This window comes from Benincasa hispida, chromosome 6, assembly GCF_009727055.1.
Source record: "Benincasa hispida cultivar B227 chromosome 6, ASM972705v1, whole genome shotgun sequence".
NCBI lineage: Eukaryota > Viridiplantae > Streptophyta > Magnoliopsida > Cucurbitales > Cucurbitaceae > Benincasa > Benincasa hispida.
In genome coordinates, this window is record NC_052354.1 from 21,988,574 (window position 1) to 21,998,249 (window position 9,676).

A 9,676-nucleotide genomic window follows, 5' to 3' on the forward strand; every position below is an offset into this window, starting at 1 on the left:
AACCCCCCTTTTCACCACAATCAAGGTCAATCAAGACAGCATAACCAGTAGCCATCATCATCTAACACATCGGGAGGCTTGTTAGAGATGCTACTGAAGCAGTATATGACCGCCTGTGGAGATGTGGATTGCGATCACCCAGGATAACGCAATTTTCGGTCCATATCTCAATACTATGTTTAATGCTTTATTGAATTTCCGTCTCTTTAAATTATGAATTCTGTCTTCAATTCTTCATTTAATTCAATTTTGACTTTTATGAATTTATTTCCTCATTCACTTCTCTGCATTTAATTCAGTCTCGTCTTTAATTCTTTGACTTTTTTGTAATCAATACATTGTGCTTTAAATGGTAAATGATTGAGTAATAAAGGAAAATCTATTGCCGCAAGCCACAACACTTGCATTGATGAAAAAGATATAATAAAAATAACAACAAAAACATCTAACAACAAATATGCAAGGTGGCAATGGACGCATATCAAACCAATCAGGAATGCTTTGTGTTCACCTAACTCAACAGTATTGAGTTGAGGGGTGTGTTGCGCTCGCATATGTCCTTTGCCTGTCCTTAGCCAAATGCATTGTGTTGAGGTATCCTCCAGAAATGCATTGGTTAAGGGGTGTGTTGTGGGGATATATGTGCTGTTGCCCGTCCTCTGCAATGATACAGTTGCGTTGGTGAGCACAATGCGTTATTCTTTTTCATGCGTCCATTCAAATAAAATATTAAAGAAAAATTCGTTTGACAATTTGGGAAGAAGTCCAATCGATTCATATCCCCAAGCAATTATGACTTGACAGACGAAAGGACACTTTTTCTGAAATTCCATAAATGAGGGAGGTGGAACAATGCGCCTGTTGAGTTGCTCGAGGCCAGTCGCCGAAAAAATCGCGTTGGGCCCCACCATGGCCCAACCTATAAATATGACCTCCTCCTTCATTGGAAACCCTTTACCTCACTTTGGCAAACCAGAAACCCTAAGCATCTTGCATTCCAAACCTTTCTTTCTCCCCAGTAGCTCGAGTTTTTACCAGACCTTTCCAAGCTCATATCCATGGCTGACCAAACCCCAAACCAATCCACTTTGCCTTCCACCACTGATCAAGTAGCCATGCGAGAGGCAACATTTCTGGCTGCCGATCGCAGGCTTGCCGCCCAAGCCCACACCATCCCCAGACTCGCCGAAAGATCATGGAGAAATCCCTTGACCGTTAGGCCTCACGCCAACACCTTCCATCTCCACTGAAAGTGAAAGGAAGAGACGTGATGATACGGAGGTGTTTGGCAACATCGTAAGTACCTTGGAGCAAGAAGGTGGACTGCCCGAGGCAGGGGTTGTAAACCAACCACTACCTACGGAGGAAGAGGCAGCGGTAGTGGTGGATGAAGCAGTGAAGGATGGAGTAGGGGTGGTGGAAGAAGTGGTGGTTGAAGAAGAGGAAATGAAGAATGCTGTTTTGGTCCTTGGGACTTAGGAGGCAACTGTCATCGCAAAAATTTATGATGAACCTCTAAGAAGAAAAGAAGAGGAAAATGTGATCAAAGAAAGAGAAGAAGAAGAGATCGCAATCGAGGAGACCAAGGAAGCGGAGGCTGCATTAGTGACCCCTGACATTGTGATGGAGGAGGTTACAGGGGATGCGTAGCCAGAAGAGGCTGAGAAGGAAGATAAGAAGAAGAAGAAGGGAAAGAAGGCTGGAGAGGCGGAGTCTTTCACATCATCGCAAGGCAAGAAAGAGCAAAAGGATGATGATGAAGATGGAGAGGCCAAGAAGGAGAAGAAGAAGAAGGAGAAAGAGGAGAGAAGATTGGGCCGACGTGAGAAGAGGCGTCTGAGAGAAGAAGAAAAAGCAAGGCAGAGGGCTGCGAGCCCTGAAAAGGATAGAGAATCAACCTTCGTATGGGAGGATAAGGGGAAACAGCATAGTTGATTGAACCGGCGCAACCTGAAGCAACACAATTGGTTGCGACGAATGAAGGAGAAGAAGAAGAGGGAACCCCCCTAATGCGGCGTCGCAGGGAGAATGCACCGCAAGGGTCCAACATTGACCCTCAAAGGTTAATTTTGGCATTGGAAGAGGAAGAGAGAAAAAGAAAAGAAGAAGAGGAGAAGAAAGAAAAGATGGAGAGGGGCAAGCTCATCATCGCAGAGGGGGGTAGAAGAAGAAGATTGGAGTTTGAAGAAATGTGACGCAACAATGAGCTTGCCAGACTTGAAGGGACATGGAAGCGCGAGGAGGAACATCGTCTATTGCTGGCCTCTGAGAAATTTGAAGAAGAATTTGCGAGAGAAGAAAGAGAAGAAGAAGAAAAAGAGAGGAGGAAGAAAGAAGAATAGGACAGATTATTGGAGGAAGAGAAAAGGAAAAAGTGTGAAGCCAATAAGTGGCACTTATACAAAAAGAAGGGAAAAGAACTTGCAGAGCGCGAGAAAGAAGAACAATGCAAGGAGTGGGAAAAGAAAGAAAGACAAACAGCCTGCCTTGTGCTGGCAAAAGGCAAGGCTATAGCAGAAACCAGCGAACCCGCAGCGGCCAAGAAGCGATCATCAAAGAAAAAGGAAAACGATGATATGTTGATCGAGATGGGCTTCTTTCCTATGCCGAATCCACTACCTGACCTCATCACGAGTGTAATTGTGGAACATGGGTGGGACACATTCTGCCAGTGCCCATCCATAATAGTGCCTCGGGTAGTGTGAAGCTTTTACCGCGGGCAACTACATGGAGATAGGGATGCGGTGACCTTTAAGGAAGATACAGTATCCTTCAACGCAAGAGACATCAAAGAAATTTATCAGATGAAGGACAACCCTGATGTTCCACGGAATAAGATGATTGATGATCCCACAGAAGAGCAGATGAAAGATGCGTTAAGTATACTAACACACCAGGCACGACGTGGTCGGTCTCGCCCAAAGACATCTGTACCTTAGAGTCCAAGTGCTTGCTACCGGAGGGAAGGCTTTGGGTTTACTTGGTTAAGAAGCGGCTGATCCCAACAACGCAGGACAGAACTCTATCAAGGGATCGGGTCATGGCCATATACTACATAGCCCGCGGCATTCCTATCGACGTAGGGCAGTTGATCGCGAGGCAGATCGGAGCGTTAGTGGGGCATGTTTGGGGGCAGTACTTCTTCTCGTGGATCGTTTCAAGTCTATGCCTGTCTATGGGTGCAGGTGTTGATGAGGAGCCCATACCAGAAGTCCACGACCTCATCAACATAAAAATCTTGAGGATACTCCTCAAAGATTCTCCACACTGCCCTGAGTTGTCAGCAAAGAGGCCTGTTATTGATTTGAATGCGCCACTGGAACCCAGACTAGAAAGAAGACGAAGAGAGGATAAGGGAAAAGAGAAGGTTTAGGAATCACCAACACAAAATCCTAAACCTATGGACCCTCTTCCTTTAGTCATCCGGCCTTCAAGCCCTTCGAGCCCGCCAGCGCAACCCTCTTCCCCCTTACACGAGCATTTTACAAACCTTCTTCTTGTCCCCAACTCTCCTGTTATTTACATAGTAACCCCACCTTCACCAACAACTTCATCACCACAACCTACCATTCCACCACCTCAAGTTGATGACCTACACGATTTGGGTGAAGGCACATCTGCCGAACCCCAAAACGGTGTTGGCGAGACATCGCCGGCACAACCATCCTCCACCTCCATGGCTGCTGAGTTAGTTGAAATGAGAATCCTCTTCTCTCAACAGCAAGAGCTTATCTTTCAATAGCATCACTTCTTCAATCAACGATTTGAGGTAGTAATGGAGCGCATTGATGAGATTTAACACAGTGCTGTGACTTCAAGGGAGGCACTCATTAATATGCAACGCAATATGCATAGGATCTTCCTGCAGCAGAGACAGATAGTGGAGCGCAATCAAGAGTATTTCAACTTTCTTACCGCCTATCTGCATGGTCCAATGGTGCCTCCGCATCTAAGGCAGCACTTACTATTTGATGATGCTCCNAATCAAGAGTATTTCAACTTTCTTACCGCCTATCTGCATGGTCCAATGGTGCCTCCGCATCTAAGGCAGCACTTACTATTTGATGATGCTCCTGTTGCACCACCTCAACATCCCCCGCTGGATCCCTCTTCTCCTCAACCTTAATGTCTACACCCTCTTCCAATATGAATATTTTTTTTTGTGCGACCATTCTTTATTTGTATTCAATTCATTTATTATTTGTAAAGTAATCAAATTCTTTGACTCTTCTATAGGCAATAGAAAATTTTTGTAATGCGTTCATTTGTAATTTATTTGTATACTTTGTTAATAGTCAATACAATCAGAGTATATATTCACTCCACTTTTTACCTGTGCCTCTTTCTTTATCTTCCTTTGCTAATTTTTGTGACGTTCTAAATCTCTTATTTTTACGATCTTCAGTGCATTGCTAAGATTATATGTTTATACTTAGAAACATTTCCCATACTTAGTAATTCTAACTAACACTTAGTTAATTCTTAGTTTAGTAGTACTTTACCTTTTATCTTTCAAAGTTCTGCTCAAACCTTATTTTTGAAATTTTCTTCTAAGTGTTTGTCTAGTCTCTCCAAACAACACAATGAGGACCTTGCACGTCTTTAAATTTGGGGGTGGGGAAGGTCTGAGCAGATGAGATCAAGATTATGCTGTATTTAAGAAAATGTGTCCATTTTCATAAAAAAAAAAATTGCGAAACTCCAATGTCAGCACAAGGGAAAACCTCAAAACTGTCCTAACCTGATAAGAGTTTAGTTGTGAAAGGAGCCTGCTCGTAGTTGATGTTCGTATGACACCCGTAGGAGCAAGCCAGAATGAAGGTGGGTTTCCAAGAACAACGCAGTATATATATACATATATAAAATAAAAGAAAAAAAAATAAAAGAATGCAAGAGACAACTCCTCTGATCCTCATGAGTTGAAGTTGAAATTGGCACACAATCGTAGTTGGATGTCCACATGACATCTGTGGGGATAAGCCAAAACGAAGATGTAACCATGACCAACAATCTCTAAATAAAGAAATGACGCAAATTTTTTTTGCTCACCGTATGTAGATACATCGAGTTGTTTTGACAAAGAAGAGATAAACATTCTATTTTGAAAACTAGAAAAGCATCTTTGAGCAGAATTTTGTCATATAGAAGAATAAAGTAGGGCTTGCTAAGAATTAGCAAGGATAGAAGAAAATTGCGATGTCAAGTAATGTGCCTACGTGTAACATTCGGAGCAACCAATGGTTGCAAAAATAGAGGATAGGAATTGAGCGTGATTGCCTTAGTAGAAGCTATGCTTGAGGATAAGCATATATCCAAATTTGGGGGTGTGATAACTTGTAGAAATAAAAGTTTGTTATGCTACCTTATCTAGATATTGCGGCCAAAAGTTAGTAAATATGCACCTATTGTATGAAAATTAGCCTAGTATTACTATAATTATAAATGTTTGCAATTACACCGACTAACACCATAAAGACGGAAGACAAGCCAAATTTTATTCTGTTTTGCAGGAGACCAAGTCACCGCTTGCGCTCAAGGCTCACGAGAAACTGATCAATGCATCTCTGTCACATTACGCCCGTCAATCAACAATGAAGAGATGATTATCGCAATGATGGCGCAATGCGATAGTCGATCCAGAGTTTTGTTGCAACCGCATGCAGTAATAAAAACAACACTGCATGCGAACCCATGATAGAAAGATGCAGCTGAGCAATGCAAAAGCGGAGGATTGAGACACGTGTACAACTAACGGTTGTGCAGAATTGATGGTCTGATTGCATAGCAGAAGGAATAATATCCCTCCATCTTTGGAATTGCCATAAAAATCAGTGGGGACCACAAGGTTGGAGTCAAATACCTGCACCTATAAATACCCCATAGATTTCAGAGAAAGATGATGCTACTTGATACGGGGTAAGTGTTGCAAAAATTGTTGAGTGAAAAGGCTGAGCTGAGTGCTTAAGTGAAGAAATCCGGAAGAAGATGAGATAAGGCCGAGAGGTGAATCTCAGATTTAATCTGCCAAACACCCAATTGAAAGCTCTGTGCAAAAATCCCTGCTACCGGTGGAGCAAGCTTGAGAGGGAAGCTTTTCCTACCATCAAATCCATCCTATCCGGCAAGCAGATCTCCATCGAATCAGTGCCAAGACATTGACACTTTTTTGTATCTGTTCTATCTCTTTCATCGTTGTATTTCACCGTTTCTTTACCTCTGCATTCACATCATGTATCAAACGCTTAATACAGATATTAAATGTTTCAATAGCTTTCATTTACCATTTTCTATCCATTTTCGTTCACCCGTCAATCACTTTCTTCATGATGTCTTCTTAATTCCCAGATAAGCAATATGAATTAACCAAGTACTTAATTTGTGCTAAAGATATAAAATGTGTTTAGCTAAGGCATGCTAGATAGCATCTTCACCTGTGAGAGCAGAAGTGACGATGCCATTCCGACCTATTGAGATAAGGTCAAAAGAATGCATTAACTAAAGCGAGCAATACTTCTAGACATGGAAGCAACCTTGCGTTCATTACGTTAGTCTTTGTTTCACCACAGACATGTGGAAGCGTGGCCGATCACTAAAAGGTGTATGCCAAGAGAAGAGTGGAACAACATTTGTAGCTTCAACGTAATTGAGAACTTGCGTTGTTATATTCTTTGCCTTTGTCTTTTTATTATGTTCATAAGACTTGCCACCACATTCCACATTCTTTGCATAACTTTCACAGCTAGCTTGACCCCAGCATCTTGTAACATGAAGCCTGTATCTTGTATCATCTAGCTTATTGTATTTTTTTTAATTATCGCATCTTTACTGCTTTACTCTACTTTGTTACAATTTATATGCCTATACAACCAAACTTTTAAAGATTGAAAACCTGGTCGCATATATCATGAACATACCACAATAACCTAAATCAGTCCCCGTGTTCGACCTCGGATTACACTGAGAAACTTGCAGTGGAATTACACTTGGTTCCATCATAAGGAAACTTGTGACAATGCATGGCATTGAACATCCATAATTAATGCATATCTAGCAGTAGTATCGCATCATTTCGAGCATAGAACATCATTAATCATACATCTCAGTGTTAGCGTACATAAAACGGTCAACATTACGCAATCAATCCTGTCAGAAATGCACAAGGGTCAGCTGTACACTCATCTGAATCCTCCGCAATTGCGTTGCTCATTTGCATCTTCAATCGTTTGTTCACATGCGGTGTTGTTTTTTATTACCACATGTGGTTGAAGTTAAGCTCTGGATCGACTGTCACATGTGCCGTCATTGCATTGATCAACTCTTCATTATTGATTAACGGGCACAATGCTACGAAGATGCGTTATTCAGTTCATCTTTGAGCCATGAACGCTTGCAGTGACTTGATTTCCTGCAAAACAGAATGGAAACATCTTTTTCTACCATCGTAATGGTGTTAGGGGGTGTATTAGCGATAATTTATAATTCTTGCATTTCCTATCCAATTTTCATACATTTGACACAACTTTTCTCTCCTTTAACCGCAATATCTAAATAAAACAGTATAAATAACTTGTATTTCTATAAGTTATCAGCATGCCTACACTTTGCTTCCATACTTAGCCAATTTTCACTTGTTATATTATCTAAAACTCACCCTTGACTAAGTATTTCTAACACTTAGAATTTTCTTCCTCCATCTTCCTATTTTCTTTACCTTATTTCATAATTTTACTTATCACGCCTGTTACTCACTTTTGTAGGAAAATGGAGTACGGGGTTGACAATTACCTCCCCCTTAAAGAAATTTCGTCCTCGAAATTTGCTCGGACTAACTTATAACTAGAGCTTCACAACATCCTTTGGACGTAAAACTTTAAAACCTTCTTCTTCTTCATTTTACTACACTTTCGCTACATTACTCTGATATTAACTTTGTTCATACTAAGTAATACTAGTATGTATGAACAACTTGATCATAATAATGCATTGTATCTGTTACATCATTTAATGACTCTTCCACTCTTTACTGAGTCATAACATTTACTTATTACTAGGGTGGTTCCTTTTCCCTTTGCTCGAAATTCCTACTGGAACATTCTTTTCTAGTTGTCAAACCTTCGAATTACTTACTAGCTGTGAAATCATTATTCATGTCAACTAGACTTCTCGACCTAACTGTGGGCATTCTTCTTAAGATGTCCTGTCTATCCATACTTGGGAGAAGAAATTCATTCTACTATAACATTTCCAAACTATAGCTTACTATACTACATACATAAGGTTTTCTTAACTGTACCAGTCTCTAGCTCAGTCACAATTCAAACTTCGAGCTATTACTCAGAACATCAGCAGATCTGGACCATTTTCTTTTTACCTTCTGCTAGCAATTTTGTTCCTTACTTTTTATACTCAACGTACCCCTAGTACATTTCGAGCTCACATTTGCTCATCTTTTCCTTGAATTCACTAGAATAGATTTCACGTTTGCCACCAACCTTCGAGCAAACCTGCTAAACATTCTATCTTTAGTGAAAAGTCCATGTTTACCTACGTGCTCCTGACTTCCCTTCTCGAAGTCTTTCTTACTGAGCCACGAAAACTTTATCTTTCAATTACTGGAATCTATGCTCTTTTCAAATCTCAGAGCTTCTAAAGGTAGTCAGGGTTCCTGTTGTTTGTCTGACTGGTCTGACTGCTCTGCTTGCCACTTTTACTTGACATCTTCCTTTTACTTAGGTAGTACACATGCTAAGGACTCAGGACTCAAATTTATACATATAAACTTTTCCCCTTTCTTCTCAAAATCTTTTGCTCTGATACCAACTTGACACACCCCGCTCTAGGATTACCCTCTTAACTTGGATTGAATGGTGACTGCAGCAGTTACCAACCCTTTTGCTGGCACTTACTGCCTATCTAACCTGTTAAATTTTGCTCAAACCCTGAATACGTACATATCATCAATATATGAACAAATTATCTCAGAACCTAACACATTTACATTACAGGGTTTTATAGCATTTCATACATGAATATTACAACTTAATGAGCCCCATCTAGGATACTAGTCCCTATCTGTCAAACACATTTGTACTAACTAATACAGGTCTTCAATTGCGGTTCCTTCATCCTGTTTCTTTGAATGGCAGAGCAGCAGTAAAAAAGTCTTTTGGGAACTGACCGCTACCTGAAAGGGAAACATTTAAAAACATGAGCTAGAAGCCTAGTAAGTGACTAACATTTAAAAGCATAATTTCATACATAAATTTGATATTAAAACTGAAAGTTTTAACTGAAAACATAAACTTGGCAACTATTATTCATGTCATCTTCAACATCACATAGCATTTTTCTTACTTTGCTAGACTATGCCTTAGTCTATTAGTCTAGAGTGGCCCCTTTTGCTCACTCCTTATCATTCTTTACTGCATTACTACTTAACTGGGAAGGAACCCTTTTGTTCACTTCCTACAATCATAACTTGCATCCTTAGTTGAGAGAGAACCTTTACTCAATTGCTCAATGTCAATCCATAGCTAGTGTGGAGTGATCTTGACACTACCAATAACAACTTTTCTTTCATTCGTGTGATTCTAGTTTAAGTACCGTCATACCTTAGGTACTAGTGCTTAGATTCCTTCTTCGTATACTTCAGTATCGAGTTGCTCGGATACCTTCT

General features: G+C 40.6%; 1 protein-coding gene across 1 annotated transcript; it reads left to right on the forward strand.

The window, feature by feature from the left end:
• Positions 1–1,058: 1,058 nt before the first annotated feature.
• Positions 1,059–1,935, forward strand: LOC120079156 (nucleolar protein 58-like). The gene is made up of 3 exons (XM_039033330.1): positions 1,059–1,150; positions 1,254–1,464; positions 1,651–1,935. The coding sequence occupies exons 1-3, from the start codon at positions 1,059–1,061 to the stop codon at positions 1,933–1,935; spliced, it is 588 nt and encodes a 195-aa protein (XP_038889258.1).
• The last annotated feature ends 7,741 nt before the right edge of the window (positions 1,936–9,676 follow it).